At 40.4% G+C, this 26,061-nt stretch overlaps 1 protein-coding gene across 1 annotated transcript; it reads right to left on the bottom strand.

The window, feature by feature from the left end:
• Window positions 1–1,088: 1,088 nt before the first annotated feature.
• On the bottom strand, window positions 1,089–25,391 carry LOC150044762 (uncharacterized). Its single transcript, XM_090321160.1, has 10 exons — window positions 25,314–25,391; window positions 24,611–24,634; window positions 18,212–18,338; window positions 17,182–17,265; window positions 14,411–15,690; window positions 6,329–6,356; window positions 5,310–5,393; window positions 3,120–3,635; window positions 1,735–2,942; window positions 1,089–1,434 (listed from the first exon to the last, which is right to left on the bottom strand). Exons 1-10 carry the CDS (start codon window positions 25,389–25,391, stop codon window positions 1,360–1,362), a joined length of 3,504 nt encoding a protein of 1,167 aa, XP_090177286.1. The 3' UTR covers window positions 1,089–1,359.
• Between the last annotated feature and the right edge of the window lie 670 nt (window positions 25,392–26,061).

Here is a 26,061-nt window from a genome sequence, read left to right as displayed (position 1 = left end):
TAAAGTTTTGGGTTTTTTTCCAAACAGCTAATTCATATTTTAAAATCTTATCTGATTAATTACTCTCAGGGAAATCAAATGTTAAAATTTTGGCTTTTGGGGTTTGAAATTTGAAACTATGAAAGTAAAAGCATACATTGTCTCCAAATTTAACTTGTAAAATAATTAAATAGTTAGAAATTAAAGTGAGGAATGGCTGCTCACATTTGCAACCTTTTATAGACAGAGCTAGGATTGCATACAGAGTATTTTGATTTATGGCTATCCAGGCAAAAATTCACAACAGTGCATCTCATTCAACAGCTGTACTCAGTTCATTTTGCTTGTGATGTCAGCTCCTCAGTAAGGACATAAAGATGGATTATGGACATAAACATAAAACCTAGTATTAAAAAAAAGTGAAACAAAAAGAGCTGGGTGTGTGGCCCAACTAGTACAGCACCTAGTAGCATGAAATGTGACCCTGAGTTTAAGCACAGGGAAAGACAGGAGGAAGGGATATGAAGGAATTAAGGAAAAAATTAAAAAGGAGAAGAGAGGAGAAAAAGAGAGAGGAGTTATCCAATAAGCACATACCTCAATACAAGAATGGTTAGAAATGAATGTTTTCTCATCATTTTTCTGCTACTTCACCACTTACAAAATCCAATGACCTGTTGTTGACCATTTTAATGATGTTTGTCTTTATTTTCCCACCAGAGAAACCAGAAGTGGAGCTATGGCTGAATTGGTAGAGCATTAGCCTTCAGCAAAAATGTTTAAGATCAGTGCCTAGGCTCTGCAAAATTTGTCCCCACACACAAAGAAAATGTATCCCCAAATGTGTGTTCATCCATGTTCTCTACAGAACTTAGGGACAAAAGGTGTGAAAAGAGATGTTCCTTCTGTACACAATTTGTAATAAGTGGTATCTTCCATCAGAACTTCTATTAAAACCCAATCTGGAAATACTAAGTCATCTAAGTTATAATGCATGGACCACACAATACAGTGACAAACTTTGGGAAAACAGTGGGAAAAAAGATGCTGAAATCATAACACTCTTTTCCCATCTAACAATCCCCAAACCATCACGGAAATGACCTCAACACCAGTCTCATAGTGCTAGAGCTCTTATTTCTGAGAAGAAATAAGAAAATGCCTTTCTTGGCCAGTCCTGGGACTTGAACTCAGGACCTGAACACTGTCCTTGGGCTTCCTCAAGGATAGATAGCTCTACCACTAAGCCACTGCACCACATCTGGCTTTTTCTGTGTACGTGGCATGGAAGAATCGAACCCAGGTCTTCATGCATGCTAGCAAGCACTCTATCACGAGGCTAAACACCCAGTCTCCCGTGTATGTTCTAGGAACACTGAGCTATACTTTTTTGGTGAATAATTTTTGACATTTCTTACATTCATATGGTTTCTCTCCTGTGTGTGTTCTCTGATGAAAACTGAGGTATGCCATCTTCTTAAAAAAACTTTCCACATTTGTTTCATTCATAGTATTTCTCTCTTGTATGTTAATGAGTTGTGAGTTATGAATGCCTTCCTGCATTCATAAGGCTTTGATCCTGAATGGTTTTTCTAATGCATGAGATGTGACTTCTGCTTGAAAAACACTCATCCTGTATAGTCTAAGGGTTCTCTCTTGCATGGGTTCTCTGATGCAAACTGAGTTTTTATCTACTTGAAAGATTTTCCACATTAATTATTCCTAAAATATCTCAGGTGTGTGAATTCTCCTATGTCTACTGAGATGTGAGTTCTGGTTAAAGGCCTTTCCACACTGTTTACATTCATAAGGTTTCTCTCCTGTGTGAATTCTTGTATGTCTCTTGAGACATGATTTCTGGGAGAAGGATTTGTTACATTCCTTGCATTCGAATGGTTTCTCTCCTGTGTGTGTTCGCTGATGGGAAGAGAGATATGACTTTAGTCTGAAAGACTTTTTACATTTGTTACACTTATAAGGTTTCTCACCTGTATGAACTCCCTGTTGCAAATTGAGGGATGACTTCTTTCTGAAAGACTTTCCACATTTGCTGCATTCATAAGGTTTCTCACCTGTGTGAATTCTATAATGCACATCAAGATGTGACTTCTTCATGAAGGTCTTTCCACATTTGTTGCATTCACTAGGTTTCTTTTCTGTGTGAATTCTTGTATGTATGTTGAGATCTGATTTCAGGGTGAAAAATTTGTCACATTTCTTACATTCAAAGGATTTCTCTCCTGTGTGTGTAGTGGAGTGCCCTTGGAAATCTCTCTTGTATATGAAGGATTTGTTACATTCCTTACATTCAAAGGGTTTCTCTCCTGTGTGTGTTCGCAGATGGCAAGAGAGGTTTGACCTATTTCTGAAAGATTTTTCACATTCTCTACACTTATAAGGTTTCTCACCGGTGTGAATTCTATTATGCACACCAAGATACGACTTGCAGTTGAAGGTCTTTCCACATTTGTTGCATTCAAAATCTTTCTGTTCTGTGTGAATTCTTGTATGTCTGTTGAGACTTGATTTCTGGGTGAAGAATTTGTCACATTCCTTACATCCAAAGGGTTTCTCTCCCGTGTGTGTTCTCCAATGTCTTTTGAAATTTCCCTTGTATCTGAAGGATTTGTAACATTCCTTACATTCAAAGGGTTCCTCTCCTGTGTGTGTTCGCAGGTGGCAAGAGAGGTTTGACTTTTGTGTGAAAGACTTTTCACATTGTCTACACTTATAAGGTTTCTCACCGGTGTGAATTCTAGTGTGCACATTAAGATGTGACTTCCACTTGAAGGTCTTTCCACATTGGTTGCATTCATAAAGTTTCTTTTCTGTGTGAGTTCTCTGGTGTCTGCTCAGAGTTGACACCTGGGTGGAAATTTTCCTATGTACTTCATATCCAAAGGGTTTCTCGTCTTTGGGTGTTTGAGTTTGGGAAGTTGGGTGTGACTTTAGGGAGATGGTTTCTACACACAGATTGTACTCATATGATTGCACCTCTGGATATTTGCTCTGAGGTTTTGCAATGGATATTTTCTTTCTTGAAGAATCTTCACACATACCACATGGATTCTCCCCTGTGTACATTTTCTCATGTGCAGTGACTGCAGATCTTAAGGACAATATTTTTCCACATATAGTACCTTCAGGTGTATTCCTTCCTTCCTGGTATATCTCGTGGGCAAGGAGAACAGGCCTATCATAGTCTACTGTGTATTCATAATGGTTTTGAGAGGGCACCCCGCCATCAACACAATTAGGTTTAAATGATATGGCCTCTGAGTTTACTACTTTCCCTTCTCCACCACAATTGAAGTACTGCAGCTCATGTGGACTTTCATCATTTTGAACGAAATGCTCAAAATATCTGAGGGATTGTTCAACTGCAGGAGACACAGCAGGCCTGTATGCAGCATGCATATCATCTGGCTTACTAGAGAGAAGCATGCTCTGACACTCACTGAGCTTGTCAGTCTTCAGCCCTAAGGAATCCCGATTATTCCTCACCAGCTCCGGCTTCTGTTGTGAACTCAACTTAAAGGTTGGTACTAATCTCACGCTTGCCTCCACTGTGTTACTATTCATGCTTTCTACTTCACACACACATTCATCTGGATTTTCCTCACCGATTGTAATCATTGCCTCCCGCTTTTGGACATCTAGAATGAGTCAAGAAAAACAAATACAAATGAGAACCAAAGATTCTGTAATGTAAAGGTAAAGTCATTCGTTTTCTCCCATCCTCACTGTGAAGAGATTTTAAATATCAAAGTAGGAATTTATTTAGGACAATTATATGCTTTCTTGGGCCGGGAGTTTGGCCTACTTGTACAGTGCTTGCCTAGCATGCACAAAGCCTGGGGTTCATTTCCTCAATACCACATATATAGAAAAGCCAGAACTGATGCTGGGGCTCAAGAGGTACAGCACCAACACGATGTGGTATTTGTACACAATGGAATTCTGTGCTGCTGTCAGAAAGAATGACATTGCCCCATTTGTTAGGAAATGGAAAAACTTAGAAAACATCATATTAAGTGAAGTAAGCCAGACTCAAAGGAACTTAGGCCCAATGGTTTCCCTCATTTGTCATAATCAGTAGAAACCTGGGCTCTCCTAGCAGAGATTTGCAATAGAGCAAAACTTTGATATAAAAGGCCATATAGTAGGACACTAAATGAAAGGACCTCTAGGATATAGAAACATAAGCCACATAATGAATGATTGTTGTTCTTAAGTTATCACTCATCTCTTTTGCTGTCCCTTGGTTATCTCATATTGTTACAGTATCTCACTTTGTTACCTGATATATCAGATATATTTGTATTTGGTTATTTGAAATTGGATAGGGAAGGGGGGAAAACAAGTTGAAGGGTGGAGGTGAGGGGAGGGAAATGGGGACCAAGACATGTGAAAGGGTATCAATGTATGGGAATTAATGCACCTTCTATCTGGCAAATATAATGTAACCCTTCTATTAATTACAATAAAAAATATATGAAAAAAAGAAAATGAGAAAAAAAGAATTATTTTAGGTATCTATGGGAATTATAAATTTTGTGTTTCTCTATCTTGGACAAAGTCTCATCAAAATTCCTTCCTACCACTGCTGCTCCTCAGAACCTTGGAAAAACAAAGATACTCCAGCTCACCACCTACTTAATCATCCTCACTAGACTAAAAGCTCTGCTTCTGGATCTCAGTCTCTGCCACCACTGATACACTAATTTGGTTTTCAGAGTAAAACAGCCCTGATGTATTCCTTATTTCCTCACACCTGCATACTTCTACTTCGAGGAAAATTAAAACTCTTTTCTCTCTTCCTTTCTTTCTTTCTTTCTTTATCAGTTCTGGAATTTGAACTCAGGGTCTGGACACTGTCCCAGAGCGCTTCAGCCAAGACTAGTGCGCTGCCACTTTGAAGCACAGGATCACTTTCAGCTTTCTGGGGATCATTTAGAAAAAGGCATCTAAAGGACTTTCATGTCTGGGTTGGCTTTGAGCCAAGATCGTCAGATCTCAGCCTCCTGATTAGCTAGGATTACAGGTGTGAGCCACCAGCACCTGGTAGAAAATGGAATCTCATTTTCTACATTATTCACTTTATTCTTTTTGTCCCATAGTGATTTCCACATAAAGAAAGAAATTGCTAACTTTACTGCCACAGAGAAACTAGTAGAGAAGCTAGGGCTTTGAGACAAAGGATCACCTAGCTTTCTGACACACACACAGGACCTAGGGCAACTAGCAATATTATTGCTCCATACAGCACAAGAAGAACTTACCCACTGAGTACAGGCCTCAGCATCACTCTGTATGATGCTGTCACTCACCTGTGAAGTTCTGGTCAGAGGCTCCCCATGGTTCTGTACCTTGCTCCAGCTTGGCAATCAATGGAGGTTTAGCAAAACAGTGCCCTGCTAATAAGAAGTAGTGGAGAACTATTGCTCATGCTGGGTCATCACTGCTCTAGGATGTCACACATATTGTTCACAAGGCTGATCCTAATCTTGTTTCTCTTATCTCACTGGTTGCATGGTTGACTATCCCAGAACTTTGCATTTAGTTGGCTAATTAATTGTGTGGCATGAACTCAGATCTTTTGCTTCAAGCTACAATTCTATCAGTTTGAGTCCAGGAACCACTTCCAGTCTTGAGTAGTTAATTGGAGAAAAAAGCCTCATGGGGATTTTCCTGCAATTGATGGCTTCAACCCCAAATTCTCAGATTTCAGCCCCCTAAGGAGCCAGGATTACAGGAGTGAAGCACTGCAACCAGTGCCAGGTTTAGATGGTAAATCCCTTCTTTAAATAGTGATTTCCCAGTCACATTCCCAATATTAATATACCTTCCATTCTGGACTGTATATATACCTAGAAAATCACCTCAAGTTTGGGAAGACAGTCTCCTGTCAGTAGAATATGGTTTAGAACTTTTGTCTAACTTCTGATTGGGCTTCTGGAAGAATCAGAAGAGAAATTTTCAACATAGTCAAGTGGATGTTTTCTTAGAATATTTTTGTGTGTGTGACATTTCCTGCACACTGCAATCTTGTACTCTAGTAACATGAATATTCATAAACCCCTACAAAGTATGATGTTGACCTTGTAGGTAATTATGATTTTTGCTCACCCAAGGACACAAAGTTGCTGTAGGTATCTAGCATGACATCCCTATGCAGGGTTCTCTAGGCAATGTTCAGGATCTGCCACTCCTGCCAGCTGAAGTCCACAGCCAGATCATCAAATGACACCAGCTTCTGTAACAGCACAGTTCCATCAAGTCATTAAGCCCAAGTTATAAAAATACCAAGTGTGGAAATTCACTCTTGTTCGTATGCGTTTTATCTTACACCAAATGTCTGGAGCTTGCTCTGATATCTATATAGTAAGATACAGACAAATTAAGAGAAATATTTATCTCTATATTAACTTAGTAATTAATAATACAAAGTTTCTGCTGCTGGCCTTACAGACCAGGTGACAATTCTTAGGAGCTAATAACCTGGAAGGATAAAATTAATTATACATGGGTGTCTAAAAGGGTGTCATTAGCTTAATTTGATATAATTTACTATTTCTCAGGATAACCATGAAGTAAACAAATTATTTTTCCATACTTTCATGTTCTTCCTCACTGGATACGTAATTTCGTATTTTATAAAGCAATCATAAGCAATCAGAACAGATTGAGGACATCACATTGAATACATATCCCATTCAGACATCTGTGAAAAGTACAGTGTCCAGGGAATGTTCAAGAATGTACCTAATGGGAAAGAAAAAAAAAGAGTGTAGCTCATGGGCCAGGAGTGTAGCATAGTGGTAGAGTGCTTGCTTAGTATGCACCAAGCACTGGGTTCAAATCCTTCATGCCACATACACTGAAAAAAAAAAAGCCAAAAGTAGCACTGTGGCTCAGTGGTAAAGTGTTAGGCTTGAAAATGCCCAAGGCAGTGCCTAGTCCCTGAGTTCTAGCTTCAGGAGTGGCAATAATTAAAAAGGAAAAAAGAAAACAAAACAAAAAAGAAAAATAATGAATCTATTGAAGGGCTGGGAATGTGGCTTAGTGGTAAAGTGTTTGCCTCATATGCATGAAGCCCTGGGTTTGATTCTTCAGTATCACATAAACAGAAGAAGCCAGAAATGGTGCTGTGGCTCATGTGGTAGAGGGCTATCCTTGAAGAAAAGAAGCTCAAGGACAATGCCCCAGCCCCTATTTCAAGAGTTCAAGCCTCAACAATAAGAAAGCTAATGATTGATTTAGCACTTAAAAGTTATGACTTTGTTGCCACAATAAAAGTATCCTACCATGTGGAGCCAATGGCTACTCAGCAAGCTGAGATATAAGGATTGAGGTTCAAAGCCAGCCAGTGCACAAAAGCACCTGAGATTTTTATCTCCAGTTTACCTCAAGAAAACGGGAAGTGGGCTTTGGCTCCAGGGTAGGGGTGGCAGCCTTGCTCTGAAGAGCTGGAGGACCATGCCCACGCCAAGGATAGGGTGGTATCCTTGAGCTCAAGAACTCAGGTACAGTGCCCAGGATGAATTAATGCCCCATGACCCACCAAAAAAAAAAACAAAAAAGGCTCTGGCTGGGAGTTTGGCCTAGGGGTAGAGTGGCTGGCTAGCATGCATAATGACCCGGGTTCGATTCCTCAGTACCACATATACAGAAAAAAGCTGGAAGTGGTGCTCAGGACCAGGTGTTAGAGGAAGTCCAAGGACAGTGCTCAGGCCCTGAGCTCATGCCCAGAACTGGCAAAGATAAAAAAAAATCTTTTGGGCTTTTGGTCTTTTGTGCCTGGGACTGGCTTTGAACCTGATCCTCAGAGCTCAGCCTCCTGAGTAGCTAGGATTACATGTGTGAGCCTCTGCACCCACCTTGCCACTGAATTTCTAAAGATGGAACTGTGGAAACAGACACCTGATACCTCCTCATTAAAAAAGGAAAAAGTAGTTAAGCATAAATTTTTTGTGAACATCGCTACCTCCTACAGTACAAAATGTAGGTTGAAGGAGAGGAAACAGTTTCATGGAAGAATGTGTACAAATGTATAGGAGCTTAAGGAACATTCAAGAAGACAGAAATGTGAAATACAATCGCCACCTGCAGGACAAAGAAAAGAAGAAGACAGTGGGATTAGATCTAAAAATAATAGAACACTTTAAAAGTTTAAATAAAATATCATACTAATTTCTTGAACAGTGGTTAGAAGGAGAGGTTAAAAGGACTGCTCAGGGCCTGAGCACTGTCCTTGGGCCCTCCTTAAGATTAGTGCTCTTCGGGGCTGGGAGTTTGGCCTAGTGGTAGAGTGCTTGCCTAGCATGCATGAAGACCTGGGTTCGATTCCTCGGTACCACATACATAGAAAAAAGTCGGAAGTGGTGCTGAGGCTCAAGTGGTAGAGCTCTGGCCTTGAGAAAGTCCAAGGACAGTGCTCAGGCCCTGAGCTCAAGCCCAGGACTGGCAAAAAAAAAAAAAAAAAAAAGATTAGTGCTCTACTGCTTGAGCCAGAGCACCACTTCCAGCTTTTCTATGCATGTGGTACCTAGGAATCCAACCCTGGTCTTAGTGCATACTAGACAAGGACTCTACCTAGGTCAAATTCCAAGCCCCCAAAAGGAAAAACTTTTGACTCCCTCATTGAACCCATTATATATGAATAATGATCAACAATTCTTCCATTCCAGCCATGCTTGACAATACTGGAGATGAATGCTGGCTAAAACACAAAAAGGAAATCTCTCTGTAAAGTGTTGAAAGAGAACAAGATGCAATTCACAATCCATTAGGCAGAGAAACCCAAGTGGTGCTAGGACTCAAGTGGTCAAGTACTAGGCTTGAGAAAGCCCAAGGATAGTGCCCTGGACCTGAGTTCTAAACCCAGGACTGGCAAAAAAAAAGTACATTGATAATTTCAGGAAAAGATCATTCACTAATAGCTCATCTGAATTTTGATTGTGTTACAAGACGTTATCATGCTTCAAGAGAATAACAAACCATGCCAACATAGTAATATACCCAAGACAAGGTAATTAAAATAGTATATGTTTAGGTAATTATAAAGGAATGTAAAGACAATATATTTTATGTAACCTCTCTGAAATGATTTGTAGAAGGGAAACTTATAGCGCCATATTCATGATTCCTAATGCGTGAAGATTCAATATATAAATACCTAAGTGCATTAAAAACAAAGTATACAGATTAGCAATATAGATTCATTAATATTGCATATGGATTGTATATACTTGCATATGCATATTGCATATTGCATATGCATTGTATATACTTGCTAAACATAAAGCCCTGAGTTCAAATAATTAGTGAACAAAAAAATGCACAATAGATCCACTTATAAATGGAATTATTTCATTGGAAAGTAACTATATTGTATGATGTCATATACTGGTACTGTGAGAATATTAAGACTCTTACATTAATAATACAGTGAAGCACAGTCATCATGTACAGTGCCTATGCCTGCCATGACCAAGAATAAGACTGGGCAGGACATTTTTTTTGTTGCAGTTCTATAGAATCACAATAATTTTTGTGCATGTTTAGCTTCTTCTGAAGCTCTAGGCATTCACCAGAGGATGGCTTTTGTACAGTACATAAAATTTGACATGAAGCTAGGAGTTTAGCCTAATGATAGTAGAGTGCTTGCCAACCATGCATGAAGACCTGGGTTCGATTCCTCGGTACCACATGCATAGAAAAGAGCCAAAGTGGTGCTGAGACTCAAGTGGTAGAGCTCCAGCCTTGAGAAAGTCAAAGAACAGTGCTCAGGCCCTGAGCTCAAGCCCAGGACTGGCAAAAAAATAAATAAATAAATAAAATTTTTAGTTAATTCTCTATGAAAAAAAGTCATACTATCAGACTAGATTATACCTACTATATTCAAAGGAATATAGTAGGCCCTGCATATTTCTGGATTGCACAGGTGCACAGAGCAATAGAACCAAAATATTTGAAAAAGTTTGGCTAATGTACTAAACAGGCAGTCTATGAACTATTATTATCTTAATAATCAGTCAATAGAGATCTATACTAAATATACAAAAAAACAAATAAAAAGCTAACCTAAGCAAGACAATAATGAAAAATACAAATGGTGGGACTATGAAAGGAAATAAACATTAGTACAAATTGTATGACCTCAGCTACAGACCATTTATAATAACAAATACATCAAACATTTGGATACTAAAAGTTGTATGGTAAAAAGCAAAGTCTACGAAGACATGCTCAAAAGGAACTGTGAAAATGAGTGTTTAAAGCTCAACGCTGACAGCATTCAGAATACTGAGAGATGGCCCAAGGGTTAAAACAGCAACTCTGGAGAGTGTTCAGACACTGAGATCACACCTCTTTCTTAGTGCTAGAAAGGCTGGGAACTGAACCTCTGGATGCTATTGACCCTGAAGGGTAATTAAGGATGATTTCATGTCTGGACTTTGTCTGTGCTATAGTCTCCCATCTTAAAAGAATAAGCATTTAAATGCCTCTTACAAACTCTGTTTTGGCTCTGAATGTAATATGAATACACATGCTTTATTTTGTTCATGTATCCATTGCAACCTTCCCTGTGTGAACAAAATATGCTTGCTTGCTGGGATTCGAGGCCAAAATAGTAGTCAAAGTTGGGAAGCCCAGTTTGTCTTCTACTTCTCTATTTTTTTTGTCTTTTTTTAAAAAACTTTTCTATGGCTCTGGAATCCTGTACAAGTGTGTCAGTTCACAGTTAATGACAATTTTCCTATATAGGGGGTAAGAAAACTGTCAATTCTGGCCAGGCGCAGTGGCTCCTGCCCGTAATCCTAGCTACTCAAGAGGCTGACATCAAGATTCAAAGCTAGCCCCGGCACAAAAGGACCTGACACACATCTCTCCAATTCAACCCAAGAACATAAGAAGTGGCTCCAGGGAAGGGCAGTAGCCTCTAGCTGAAGAGCTCAGGGACAATGCCCAGGCCCAGGGGTAGGATCTTAAGGCTTGAGCTGATAAGTTCAGGGATAGGACCCAGGTTCAGTTCAACGCACATGGTCCACAAAAAAATAGGGCTGGTATCTTGGCCTAATGGTAAAGTGCTTGCCTCACATGCATGAAGGCCTGGATTTGATTCCTCCGTACCACATACATAGAAAAAAAAAAAAAGCTGGAGGTGGTGCTGAGTTTCAAGCAGTATAGTTCTAACCTTGAGAAAGTTCAAGGATAGTGCTCAGGCCCTAATCTCAAGCCCAGGACTGGCAAAATTAATCAATAAATAAGTACATGAATGAATGAATGTAAAAAAAATTAAGTCAATCCTGGCAGGAGTTTACCTAGTGGTAAGAGTGCCTATCTAGCATACACAAAAACCCAGGTTCGATTCATCAGTACCACATCCTCGGGAATGGCAAAACAAAATAAAACAGAGAGAAGGAAGGTAGGAAAGAAAGAAAGAAAGAGAAAGAAAGAAAGAAAGAAAGAAAGAAAGAAAGAAAGAAAGAAAAGAGAAGAGAAGAGAAAAGAAAAGGTCTATTCTAAGAGCCAAAGGAAAATTGTACAGTAAGAAAAACTGTTTCCTGGCAGGGAGTTTGGCCTACTGGTACAGTGCTTGCCTAGCATCCACAAAGACCGAAGTTCAATTCCTCAGTATCACATACACAGAAAAAGCTTCACAAAATAAAGCCAAAAAAGATCACTGGAAGAAAAGAAAAAGGTGAGACATATGTTGGAGAGGTGGGACAAGGAGCATAGCCCAGTGGTAGAGAGCTTGCCTAGCATGCAGGAAGAACCAGATTTGATATCTCAGACAGTATCACATACACAGAAAAAGCCAGAAGTGGTGCTTTGGCTCAAGTAGTGGAGTGCTGGCCTTGAGGAAAGCCCAACACAGAGCTGAGGCCCTGAGTCTAAGCCCCAGGACTGGCCAAAAACAAGAAAAAAAATGGAAATGAGAAAGGAAGAGGGATTGAGAATAAGAAAAATAAAAAGGGGCCGGGGGTTTGGGCTAGTGGTAGAGTGCTTGCCTAGCATGCACAAAGACCCGGGTTCGATTCCTCACTACCACATATATCGAAAATAAGCCAAAAGTGCTGCTGAGGCTCAAGCGTTAGAACTCTAGCCTTGAGAAAATCCAAGGACAGTGCTCAGGCCCTGAGCTCAAGCCCAGGACTGGCAAAAAAAAAAAAAAAGAAAGAAAGAAAACTAAAAGGGGACACATGTAGCCTAATTTTCAAGTAAGACATAACAACAAAACTGTCCAAGAAGCATGTATGGAGAGGAATTTGTACACATGCAGCTTACTCTCTCCTCTAGCACACTTGAAGTTGTGTGTGAACACACTATTTCAGCTGCTCCACTAGTACTTCATTAAGCTACATTTATTTATGTTACTCGTGGGGATGTGATGTCTCACTCTCTGCTAGTAAACCTTCCATGAGAAGTCACTTCCCCATTGTTACTGAATCACATAACACGTGTGGCTACTTTTTCTTACATCAGAAAAATTAAAAACAACCAGAAGCAAATGAGCACGCAATGTAGACAGAATGTAAAATCTTATAATCTGTTCAATCTAGTACCATCTTTATCTCTTTATGCTTTTAAATCTTCAACACACTTAGGTTCACAAATGGAAAGTAAAATCCAGAGAAATAAAAAGCAACTTACCACAGATCTTCTCATTTTTTCTTGCTTTTGACAATGAACAGAAGATTCTGGAAGCATGGCTGGGAGAAAAAGCAGATGAGGAGGTTAGGAAACAGTCTGCATCGTTTTGCCCCATTTTTTTTACTACATGACTCAGATTATTTAGTCTGGAGAAGCATAAAGCCTTCTTACATATTCTCTTATATCTCAAGTATGGCAATAAACTCTCTGCTAAAAAAGAATCCAGTCCATTAGATGGTAGGAAGACAGTAAAAGAGCAATTCTTTCTAGATTAATAGATATACAGAATTCATAATGTATGCTTGGGTGGGGAGTGTGGCCTTGTGGAAGAGTGCTCGCCTAGCATGCATAAAACCCCTTGTTTGATACCTTGGTACCACATGCACTGAAAAAATGCTCCTCTCCCCTCCTGAAAGTTGGTCTAAACCTTCCCAAATCACCAAGTGACTGAATGTTGGAAGAAAGACTACCACGTCCATTTTGTGCTCTGCAGAAGTAGAACCAATGATTCCTTAAGGGAAAGAGAGCTAAAACCGTTTTCCTCTTCCTGTGCTTTTCTCCTCTGCTCTGTAGGCCTTGTCAGAGTGGGTGAAGTCTGTCCTTTAGGAGGGAGACTCCTGGTCACTGCGTGTCTTTCAAACATCTCTAGGCTCCATTCCTAAAACCACAGCACCAGCACACACTACTCCAATATCCCATGAACAATGACTCCAGACACAAGGACGTGTGCACACCTGCGTGAACTCAAGCCAGGCCAGCTAAGAAGGCCAACAAAGCAGGAGCAGAGCAAACATGTCTTGAGAAACAACACAGAACCCCAATCCCAGCTCACTGTCCTAAGACCTTCCACAATTCCACCACAGTCATGCCCTGGCTCGTCCTCCAGCTGGGCACAGTGATAACATCCCATGGCTGACACAGCACTCTCTCTCAGTCATGGAGGGAAATGCACAGCTCCTGCTTCTCCTAGTCTGCAGGGCCCAGCTTGCTCTCCCGGCGTCCAGAGCCAGTTTCTGGCACCTGGAGGAGACCCGAGAGCTGATGGCAGCGACACTCATGAACCCCGAGTGGAGGAACACGTGGAGGTCGACTCTGCTTCCGTGCCCCAGCCCCGGCTCCCCACCTGACATGGGCTCCACACCTGAGATGCCTTCAAGTACAGCTGGGCGCCTGTCTCAGGGGACTCCGACCTACAGAACGCCAAGTTAGTCTTCCGCGGACTTCCAGCAGCCAGGGGAAGAGGCAGAGCGGGGATTTTCAAAAGCTAAGCTGTGGCTGGGAACGCGCAAGCGCAAAAAGGATCTTCCGCTTCCCCACCCCGCCTCAAAACAGAAAACCTCCACTACCAAGGGCTCTGCTCTGCCCGAACACTACAACTCCCACAATGCACGGCGGCACCCTGGAGGAAGTGGGCTCCTTTCAGAGGTTGCACCATTGTCAGATCCTAGATCACTGGTGTGGCTTGATAGTTTGGAAAGTTTCTCACCCGGTGGGGGAGCCAAGGTGAGTTTCTTCTTCCAATTACTGTTTGCCTCTCAAAGCATTGTAAGAACAAGCAGAAAATGGAAACATATGGCTAGCACTAGATAAGTTGGCTCTTATTAAAAAACTTTTATTAGAGAATTTATTAACATTGATTTTTACATCGTATTTCAAATGACATGATTAACAAACAAGTGTTCAAAAGGAATCTCTATATACAATCAATGGCACTTAGTTTTTAGAACATAATCAAAATTAGGCTAAGGGCTTCCCACATTCCTTACATTCAAAGGGTTTCTCTCCTGTGTGTTCTCTGATGTGAAGTGAGGTATGGTTTCTCTCTGAAACACTTCCCACATTCCTTACATTCAAAGGGTTTCACTCCTGTGTGTATACGGGAGTGTCTTTTTAAATTTCTCTTGCATCCAAAGAATTTGTCACATTCCTTACACTCAAAGGGTTTCTCTCCTGTGTGTATACGGGAGTGTCTTTGTAAATTTCTCTTGCATCCAAAGAATTTGTCACATTCCTTACATTCAAAGGGTTTCTCTCCTGTGTGTACACTGGAGTGCCTTTGGAAGTCTGTCTTGTATCCAAAGGATTTGTCACATTCCTTACATTCAAAGGGTTTCTCTCCTGTGTGTATTCTGGAGTGCCTTTGGAAATCGATCTTGTATCCAAAGGATTTGTTACATTCCTTACATTCAAAAGGTTTCTCTCCTGTGTGTGTTCTCTGATGTAAAGTGAGGTGTGGTTTCTGTCTGAAAGACTTCCCACATTCCTTACATTCAAAGGGTTTCTCTCCTGTGTGTATACTGGAGTGTCTTTGGAAACCTCTCTTGCATCCAAAGGATTTATCACATTCCTTACATTCAAAGGGTTTCTCTCCTGTGTGTATACTGGAGTGTGTTTGGAAACGTCTCTTGCATCCAAAGGATTTGTCACATTTCTTACATTCAAAGGGTTTCTCTCCTGTGTGTGTTTGCTGATGGGAAGAAAGGTTTGACTTTTGTCTGAAAGACTTTTCACATGTGTTACACTTATAAGGTTTCTCACCTGTGTGAATTCTGTGATGCAAAGAAAGGTTTGACTTTTGTCTGAAAGACTTTTCACATGTGTTACACTTATAAGGTTTCTCACCTGTGTGAATTCTCTGATGCGAATTGTGGTATGACTTCAGTCTGAAAGACTTTCCACATATGTTGCATTCATAAGGTTTCTCACCTGTGTGAATTCTATTATGCATGTCAAGCTGTGACTTCTTCATGAAAGTCTTTCCACATTTGTCGCATTCATAAGGTTTCTTTTCTGTGTGATTTCTTGTATGTACATTGAGATCTGATTTCAGGGTGAAGTATTTGTCACTTTCCGTACATTCAAAGGGTTTCTCTCCTGTGTGTGTTTGCTCATGTAAAGTAAGGTATGGTTTACGTTTTGAATTCAACTTAAAAGTTCGTAGTAATCTCATTCTTTCCACGACTGTGTTACTATTCATGCTTTCTACTTCACACACACTTTCATCTGGATTTTCCTCACACTTTTGAGTCATTGCCTCCATCTTTTGGATACCTAGAATGAGTCATACAAAAAAAATACAAATGAGAATCAACGATTCTGTAATGTAAAAGTAAAGACATTTTTTCCCATCCTAACTGTTAAGAGATTTTAAAATGTCAAAGTAGGAATTGATTTATGAGAAATATATGCTTTTCTTTTGCCGGGAGTTTGGCCTAGTGGTAGAGTGCTTGCCTAGCATGCACAAAGACCGGGGATCGATTCCTCAGTACCACATATAAAGAAAAGTCAGAACTACTGCTGTGGCTCAAGTGGTAGAGCACTAAACTTGAGGAAAGTCCAAGGATAGGCTCAGGCTCCTGAGTTCAGTCCTCAGTACTGGCAAAAAAATAAGAAACAACAACAGAGAAATATATGCTTTTCTCTCTAGTGTATTAATTAAGCAAGTAATCCAGATAGTTTACAGAGAAAAATGTTTCTCTATGTGTCCTTTTTCCTTTGTTTTATAACAGAGAAAAATTTACTCAAATTGCTCAATTTTGTACTGATAAAATTGAGCTCAGTACTTACCTTTGGCCTTTACCATTTTTTTCAAATATTATTTGCTTGATCATGGGAGAAAAGCTGCTTTGTTTACATTTACTTTTTTGAAATAACTAATACTGCTGTGTTTCTCAATAATTAGGTGACACTTTGCCTTTCAATAATTGTTTATACATTCAGTTCTAACTTCTCATTAAGAATTATTTTAGGTATCTATGGGAATTATAAAATTTGTGTTTCTCTATCTTAGACAATGTCTCATCAAATTCCTTTCCTAACACTCCTGCTCCTCAGACCTTGGAAAAACAAAGATACTCCAGCTCAGCACCTACTTAATCATCCTCACTAGACTAAAAGCTCTGCTTCTGGATCTCAGTCTCTGCCACCACTGATACACTATTTTGGTTTTCAGAGTAAAACAGCCCTGATGTATTCCTTATTTCCTCATACTGGCATACTTTTACTTCCACGAAAATTAAAACTCTTTTCTCTCTTCCTTTCTCTCTTTCTCTATTTATCAGTTCTGGGATTTGAACTCAGGGCCTGAACACTGTCCCTGAGCTCTTCAGCCAACACTAGTGTGCTACCACTTTGCCCACAGGATCACTTTCAGCTTTCTGGGAGTTATTTAGAGAGAAGCGTCTAAAAGACTTTCATGCCTGGGCTGGCTTTGAACTGACATCCTCAGATCTCAGCCTCCTCATTAGCTAGGATTACAGGTGTGAGCCTCCAGCACCAGGCAGAAAATGAAATCTCATTTTCTACATTATTCACTTTCTTCTTTTTGTTCCATAGTGACTTCCACATAAAGAAAGAAATTGCTAACTTTACCGCCACAGAGAACATAGTAGATCTCCATATCAACTCTTGTTTCACAGTCTTTTGACACAAGGATCACCTAGCTTTCCATCACACACAGGAAAGGGGAAACCTGCAATATTATAGCTCCATACAGCACTGAGTTCAGGCCTCAGCATCACTACATATGATGATGTCACTCACCTGTGAAGTTCTGGTCAGAGGCACCCCATGGTCCTGTACCTTGCTCCAGCTTGGCAATCAATTCAGGTTTAGGAAAGCAGTGCCCTGCTAATAAGAAGTAGTGGAGAACTATGGCTCATGCTGGGTCATCACTGCTCTAGGATGTCACACATATTGTTCACAAGGCTGATCCTAAATCTTGCTTCCCTTTTTTTTAGTCTATAATGAATAAATTTATTGTCTTACAAAAATCATTGTCTAGAAATATGGGAATACAAGAAAAGATATCTGCAGTCAGGAGTCTGGTGGTCAACAGCCAGTACAATTCATCCAGGGGAAATTCAAGATTCCAAACCTGCATGACAATTCTTCCTAACAGATGATAAAGCTTTTAACCTCCAAAGGTTTTGTGTTTTGAAGTACAATGCAGAGGATTGAGGATTTTTCATTAACACTGATTCATTGTTGCTGAATGTTTATAATACTACTTTGACTAGAGAGGTACATGTTATGAAGCACAGTCAAAATAATACAATAAATTGTCCTAGAGGCAAATAATATATTTAACATTGTCTTAGTACTATAGTGTCTAAGGCACTTTCTGTAATGTCAGTTTGCTCAACTATCAACTGAAAAAAAAACCCAAAACAAAACACCAGAATGCTAAGTGTGCACTGGAATACTGTGCAAAGGAAAACGAAGGATTCACACCCCCTGGCATATCAGCATTCAGGCAGGTGGCATCTGTTCTTCAGGAGGACGTCAGCACGGACTTGGAGAAAGCCAAGTCCCAAAAGCATTTCCAGTCTTGAGTAGTTAATTGGAGATAAGAGCCTCATGGGGATTTTTCTGCCATTGATGGCTTCAACCCCAAAATCTCAGATTTCAGCCCCTAAGGAGCCAGGATTACAGGAGTGAAGCACTGCAACCAGTGCCAGATTTAGAGTATAAATCCTGCGGCCTGAAATCTTACACTCCAATAACACAAACATTCATAAATCCACTACAAAATATGACGATGAACTTGTAGGTTATTATGATTTTTTCTCACCCAAGGACACAAAGTTGCTGTAGGTATCTAGCATGACATCCCTGTACATGGTTCTCTGGGCATTGTTCAGGATCTGCCACTCCTGCCAGCTGAAGTCCACAGCCACATCATCAAATGACACCAGCTTCTGTAACAGCACATTTCCATCAAGTCATTAACTGTGAGGCATAAGAATACCAACTCTGGAAATTCACTCTTGTACATATATGTTTCATCTTACATCAAATGTTTGGAGCTTGCTCTGTTATGTTACACTAAGAGAAAGAAAAATTAAAAGAAATATATGTCTCTATATTAACTTAGTAATTAGTAATACAAAGTTTCTGCTGCTAGCATTAGAGACAAAGTAACTTCTAAGGAGCTAATAACCTGGAATAATAAAATTAATTATACATAGGTTTCTGAAAGAGTGTCCTTAGCTTATAATATGATAAAATTTACTACTTCTCAGGGTAACCATGAAGTAAACAAATTATTTTTCCATATTTTCATATTCTTCCTCACTGAATATGCTAATTTGATCTTTTATAAAGAGCTCTCATAAGCAATCAGAACAGATTCAGGACATCACATGGAATACATATGCCATTAAGACATCTGTGACAAGTAGAGTGTCCAGGGGAATGTTTAAGTGAGTGACAATACTCAAGTATGTACCTAATGGAAATTTTACAGCTCAAGTGTTAGAGCTCCAGCCTTGAGAAATCCAAGGATAGTGCTCAGACCCTGAGCTCAAGCTCAAGACAGGAAAAACAATAAATAAATAAATAAATAAATAAATAAACTTACCAGTTAATTTTCTATGAAAAGAACAGTCAAACTATCAGACTAGATTATAGCTATTACATAATAAATAGCTTTTCAAAGGAATATACTAGGCCCTGCATATTTGTGAACTGCACAGATGCACAGAGCAATTGAACCAAAATATTTGAAAAAGTTTGCCATCTGTACTAAACAGGCAGTCTTTGAACTATTGTTATCTTAATAATCAGTCAAAAGAGATCTATACTAAATATAGAAAAAACAAATAAAAAGCTAACCTAAGCAAAAGACAATAATGAAAAATACAAATGGTGGGAACATGAAAGGAAATAAACATCAGTACAAATTGTATGACCATAGCTACAGACCATTTATAATAACGAATACATCAAACATCTGCATAATAAAAGATGCATGGTAAAAAGGAAAGTCTCGAAAGACATGCTTAAAAGGAACTCTGGGGCCCTGACTTTGGCCTGATGGCAGAGTGCTTGCCCAGCATGCACAAAGACATGGGTTCAATTCCTCAGTACCACATATGTAGAAAAAAGGCAAAAGTGATGCTCATGCTCAAGTGGTAGAGCGCTAGCCTTGAAAATGTCCAAGGAGGGTGCTCAGGCCAAGGACAGTGCTCAGACCCTGAGGCAAACCAAGAAATGGCAAAAAAAATAAATAAATAAATAAAAGGAACCCTAAAGCTGAGGGTTTAAAGTTCCACCTTGCCAGAATGCAAAATACTGAGAGCTGGCCATGAAGGGTTTAAACAGCAACTCTGGAGAGTGTTCAGAGACTCAGATCACACCTCTTCCTTAGTGCTGGGAAGGCTGGGAACTGAACCTTAGAATGTTGTTGACCTTGAAGACTAATTAAGGAGGATTTCATGGCTGGAATTTGTCTGGGCTATAGTCTCCTGTCTTAAAAGCCTCTTACAAACTCTGTTTTGGCTCTGCTTGTAATATTAATATAGGTGCTTTATTTTTTTTCATGTATCCCTTGGAACCTTCCCTTTGTGAAATAAATATGCTTGTTTGCTGGGACTCTAGGCCTAAATGCTAGTCAAACTTGGAAAGCCTAGTTTCTCTTTTACTTCTCGATTTTTTTATGTCTTCTTGTTGTTTTTTGTTTTTTTTATTTGTTTCCTTTGGATCTGGAATCCTGTAGAAGTGTCTCAGTTTATAATTTGCAACAATTTTCCTATATATTGGGTAAGAAAAATGTCAATTCTGACCAGGTGCTGTGGCTCCAGCCTGTAAACCTAGCTCCTCAGGAGGCTGAGATCTGAGATCAAGGTCCAGAGCCAGCCCTGCATAAAAGGACCAGAATGTCTCATCTCCAATTAACCTCAAGAAAACAGTCTCCAGGATAGGGCAGTGGCCTCTAGCTGAAGAGCTTCAGGACAATGCCCAAGCCCAGGGGCAGGATGGTAAGGCTTGAGCTGATAAGTTCAGGGAGAGTACTGAAGTGGGGCCAGTAATTTGATCTAGTGGTAAAGTCCTTCCCTCCTATGCACAAAGGCCCAGGTTCGATACCTTGGTACCATATACATAGAAAAAAAAAAGCTGGAAGTGATGCTGAGGCTCAAGTAGTAGAGTTCTAGCTTTGAGAAAGTGCAAGTATAGTGCTCAGGCCCTGATCTCAGGCCTAGGACTGGCAAACTAACGAACTAAATAAATAAATAACTCAAATCAATGATTGAAGGAAGGAAGGAAGGAAGGAAGGACAGAAGGAAGGAAGAAAGGAAGAAAGAAAGAAAAAAAGAAAGAAAGAAAGGTATGTAAAAAAAATGTCAATTCTGGCTGGTGTTTGGCCTAGTGGTAAGAGTGTCTGACTAGCATACACAAAAACCCAGGTTCGATTCACCAGTACCACATCCTCAGGAATGGCAAAAAAAAAAAAAAAGCAAGAAAGATAGAAAAGAAAATGTCAATTCTATGAACCAAAGGAAAATGGATCAATAAGGAAAACTAGTTCCTGGCAGGGAGTTTGGCCTACTGGTAGAGTGCTTGCCTACCTAGCATGCACGAAGAACTGAGTTCAAAACCTCAATATCACATACACAGAAAAAGCTGCCAAAATGAAGCCAAAAGAAGATCATTGGAAGAAAAGAAAAAGGTGAGACTTATGTCAGAGAGGGGGAACCAGGAGCATAGCCTAGTGGTAGAGTGTTTCCCTAGCATGCAGGAAGACCCAGATTAGATATCTCAGACAGTATGCCATACACAAAAAAGTCAGAAGTGCTGCTGTGGCTCTAGTGGTGGAGTGCTAGCCTTGAGGAAAGTCCAAGGAGAGAGCTGAGGACCTGAGTCCAAGCCTCAGGACTGGCCCAAAAAACAAGGAAAAAACGTAAAGAAGGAAGGAAGAGGGATTGAGAATAAGAAAAATAAAAAGGGACACATGTAGCCTAATTTTCCAGTAAGACATAAACAACAAAACTGTCCAAGAAGCATGTATGGAGAGGAATTTGTACACATGAACCTTGTTCTCTTCTCTAGCACACTAGAAGTTGTGTGTGGACACACTATTTCAGCTGCTCCACAGTATTTCATTAACTACACTTATTTATGTTACTCATGGGAATGTGATGTCTCACACTCTGCTTATAAACCTTCCATGAGGGCCATGAGTTTGGCCTAGTGGTTAAAGTGCTTGCCTAGCATGCACGAAGACCCGGGTTCGATTCCTCGGTACCACATACATAGAAAAAAGCCAGAAGTGGTGTTGAGGCTCAAGTGGTAGAGCTCTAACCTTGAGAAAGCCCAAGGACAGTGCTCAGGGCGTAAGCTCAAGCCCAGGACTGGCAAAAAAAGAAAAAAATAAAATAAATAAAATAAACCTTCCATGAGAAGTCACTTCCCCATTGTCACTGAATCACAGAAAAATTAAAAACTACCAGAAGCAAATTAGCACTCAATATTGACAGAATGTAAGGTTTTTATAATCTGTTTGATCTAATTCCATCTTTATCTCCTTATATTTTTAAATCTTCAACACACATAGGTAGGTAAAACACTGAGAAATAAAAAGCAACTCACCACAGATCTTCTCATGTTTTCTTGCTTTTGACAATGAACAGAAGATTCTGGAAGAATAGCTGGGAGAAAAAGCAAATGAGGTGGTTAGGAAAGAGTCTGTATGGTTTTGCTCCATTTTTTTCCTGCAAAACATAGACTATTTAGGCTGGAGAAGCATAAAGCCTTCTATAGATTCTTTTGGATCACAAGGATAGCAATAAACTCTCTGCTAAAGAAGAATCCAGTCCATTAGATGTTAGGTAGATAGTATACAAGCAATTCATTTCTAGATTAATAGATATACAGAATTCATAAAAGCTAATGTTTGCCTGGGTGGGGAGTGTGGCCTCCCGGTAGATTGCTCGCCTATCATGCATGAAGCCCCTTATTTGATTCCTTTGTACCACATCTACAGAAAAAAGCCAGAAGTGGTGCTGCGGCTCATGTGGTAGACCTGTAGCCTTGAAAAAGCTCAAGGACAGTGTCCATGCCCTGACTTCAAGTCTAGAACTGGCAAAAAGCAAACCAAAACAAATGTTCCCACCAAAAAGAATTAACTAATTGAAACAAATAGATAATCAAACCCTCATTAAAACTAGTTTTTACTGAAATACACTGAGGCATGTATCAATGATTATTTTATTTATTCAAAGGTATCCAAGGACTGCACTGACCATTTGTGTACTGCCTCATTCATTTACATACTAAATACAACAAAAACATGTATGTCTAACTCAGTATTTATCACCCAAATTTATACAGGAGAAGTGTATATGATATGTAAGTCTTGTTTATGATGTTTCAGTAATGGCTAACAAATGGCACATTTCCCTATATTCAAACACTCAGAGTAGCCTTGTGCAATGATTTGCAAGTTGTCATTTAATCTGCTTTTGTCAAAAGGCCATCAGTAAAGATGATGCAAGTCCGTAATGCTGACTTTCCTAAACAGTAAAATTAAGAACCTTGCTAGCCTGGTGGAGACACAGGGCCTAACAAAGATGCAACATAAAATACCGGTCAAAGGCGTGTCTCAATCCAACTCACACATCCTGAGCTAAAGAACCAGAAGATTATAGTCTTTTCTCAGGTCCATTTCTGCCAGGGCTGGCTTTGAACCTTGATCCTGAGATCTTAGCCTCCTGAGTAGCTAGGATTACAAGCCTGAGCCATCTCACTCAGCTTACATTCTAACATTACTTAAAAAATACTTATGTAAAATTACTAGCTGAGAACTCTCCAAAAGGCAGATCCATTATATTTTTAAAACATTAAATAGATGTGTTTCTACATGTACTTAGTAGTTGGTTTGTTACACATGAAATACATTATCTACAGTTCTGTTTGTTTGTTTTTTTACACAGTCATATAGAATGGAAATTCTTTTTTTGTGGTGTTCATTGGACTTCTGCTTTAGGGCCTGGTTGTTGTCCCTGAGCTCCTCAGCTCCAGGCTACCACCCTACCCCTGGAAGCAAACAGTGCCACTTCCAGGTTTTTGCTGCTTAACTGCAGGTAAGATTCTCAAAGACTTTAGTGCCTGAGCTGGCTTTGAACCACAATTCTCAGATCTCAGCCTCCAGAGAATGTAGGATTATAGGTGTGGGCCACCACGCCCAGCTTGGACATTTTTTGATGTAAAATAACATGAATCTTACAAAGACGTACAAAAAATGAAAATGTACTCTTTAGACTTTAAGTGAGGCTGTTCTTGCTAGGAAAGACAATGTGAATTGTTTAAAAGCAATGTTTGCAGATCAGTATTTTGTTTTTCTACATCAGAACAGTGTTTCCTTACATTAAAAACAATTTTTGAAAGCCGGTGCAGGTGGCTCACATCCATAATGCTACCTTCTCAGGAGGCTGAGATCAGAGGATCAAGATTCAATGCCAGCCTCGGCAGAAAAGGAACTGAAACTCTTATCTCCAGTTAACCTCTAGAAATTGGAAATGGGCCTTGGCTCTCTGGCAGGGTGGTAGCCTTTTAGTGGAATACCTCTGGGACAGAGCCCAGGCCTAAGAAAAACAATAAGCTTAAAAAAGGTTTTACAATAGCCCATTGCCTATATTCACAACGCTTGAGATCAAGAGTGTTATAGATTTCAGGGTAGGGTATTTTCTTTTTGTTTTGGGATTGGGACTACCCTTATACATATTAGTGACTGGACATCCCTTATTAATTTAAAGTTTTCTATTTCATATGAGTTTATTAGAAATATAATATGCATTTTATAAGAGAGTATTGTAACTAGGCTCTGGTGGCTATAATCCTAGCTACTCTGGAGGCTGAGATCTGAGAACTGTGGTTCAAGCCAGCCCAGGCATGGAAAGTCTATGAGATGCTTACTTGCTATTGAAAGCCAGAAACCCGGAAGTAGCACAGATTAAAGCCAGCAGGGACAGGTCTGGAAAAATCCAATCTCCAAGAAAATACCAAGAATAACTGGAATTTAAGAGGTGCTTTAAGTGTTTCTGAACATTACTCTTGAGCAAACAAGCTCATGGTTAGTGCCAGGCTGTGAGCTCAAAGGGCAAAATTAGAGAACCCCAAACAGAGAACACTAGCTAAAACTGCAGGGTATGTAACATATACAAATTATAAAATCTGCAGCAAGATACCTTACCTGAATGTTTCCTCTGTAATTTTCCTAAAAAGGACAAAGATATGGACTTACACTTCCTGAAATGCCAGCAAGAGCCAATATAGGATCACCAGATCCATAGATGGGATATTTGGGATTAAATTTGAGAGATCATGTACTAGAAATGATTGTGGGAGTAGGTTGAATAAATTAGTGAGAATGGGATTAGGGAGTAGTGCCTAGACAGATCCTTTCATTTGTCTCCTGTTCCCCTCTAATAACTAGGTTCCAGCTTATTCCTCGGCCCAGCTCCTCTCCCCGCCTGAAAGTTGGTCTAAACCTTCCCAAATCACCAAGTGACTGAATGTTGGAAGAAAGACTACCACGTCCATTTTGTGCTCTGCAGAAGTAGAACCAATGATTCCTTAAGGGAAAGAAAGCTAAAACCGGCTTCCTCTTCCTGTGCTTTTCTCCTCTGCTCTGTAGGGCTTGTCAGAGTGGGTGAAGTCTGTCCTTTAGGAGGGAGACTCCTGGTCACTGGGTATCTTTCAAACATCTCAAGGCTCCATTCCTAAAACCACAGCACCAGCACACACTACTCCAATATCCCATGAACAATGACTCCAGACACAAGGACGTGTGCACACCTGCGTGAACTCAAGCCAGGCCAGCTAAGAAGGCCAACAAAGCAGGAGCAGAGCAAACATGTCTTGAGAAACAACACAGAACCCCAATCCCAGCTCACTGTCCTAAGACCTTCCACAATTCCACCACAGTCATGCCCTGGCTCGTCCTCCAGCTGGGCACAGTGATAACATCCCATGGCTGACACAGCACTCTCTCTCAGTCATGGAGGGAAATGCACAGCTCCTGCTTCTCCTGGTCTGCAGGGCCCAGCTTGCTCTCCCGGCGTCCAGAGCCAGTTTCTGGCACCTGGAGGAGACCCGAGAGCTGATGGCAGCGACACTCATGAACCCCGAGTGGAGGAACACGTGGAGGTCGACTCTGCTCCCGTGCCCCAGCCCCGGCTCCCCACCTGACATGGGCTCCACACCTGACATGGGCTCCACACCTGAGATGCCTTCAAGTACAGCTGGGCGCCTGTCTCAGGGGACTCCGACCTACAGAACGCCAAGTTAGTCTTCCGCGGACTTCCAGCAGCCAGGGGAAGAGGCAGAGCGGGGATTTTCAAAAGCTAAGCTGTGGCTGGGAACGCGCAAGCGCAAAAAGGATCTTCCGCTTCCCCACCCCGCCTCAAAACAGAAAACCTCCACTACCAAGGGCTCTGCTCTGCCTGAACACTACAACTCCCACAATGCACGGCGGCACCCTGGAGGAAGTGGGCTCCTTTCAGAGGTTGCACCATTGTCAGATCCTAGATCACAGGTGTGGCTTGATAGTTTGGAAAGTTTCTCACCCGGTGGGGGAGCCAAGGTGAGTTTCTTCTTCCAATTACTGTTTGCCTCTCAAAGCATTGTAAGAACAAGCAGAAA

The sequence above is a fragment of the Megascapheus bottae genome, chromosome 29 (genome assembly GCF_031878675.1).
Source record: "Megascapheus bottae isolate mThoBot1 chromosome 29, mThoBot2.hap1, whole genome shotgun sequence".
Classification (NCBI taxonomy): domain Eukaryota; kingdom Metazoa; phylum Chordata; class Mammalia; order Rodentia; family Geomyidae; genus Megascapheus; species Megascapheus bottae.
This window is presented reverse-complemented; position numbering and strand designations above follow the sequence as displayed.

What these genes read in the sequence shown, in the direction of transcription:
- LOC150044762 (XM_090321160.1), bottom strand. Translation starts at nt 25,391, where the DNA reads ATGGGATGTTATCACTGTGCCCAGCTGGAGGACGAGCCAGGGCATGAC. An exon ending in ATTACAGAGGAAACATTCAG is followed by an intron (nt 18,339 to 24,610) that starts GTAAGGTATCTT and finishes GTGCTGTTACAG; the next exon opens with AAGCTGGTGTCATTTGATGA. An exon ending in AGAACTCACATCTCAGTAGA is followed by an intron (nt 1,435 to 1,734) that starts CATAGGAGAATT and finishes TACCTCAGTTTT; the next exon opens with CATCAGAGAACACACACAGG.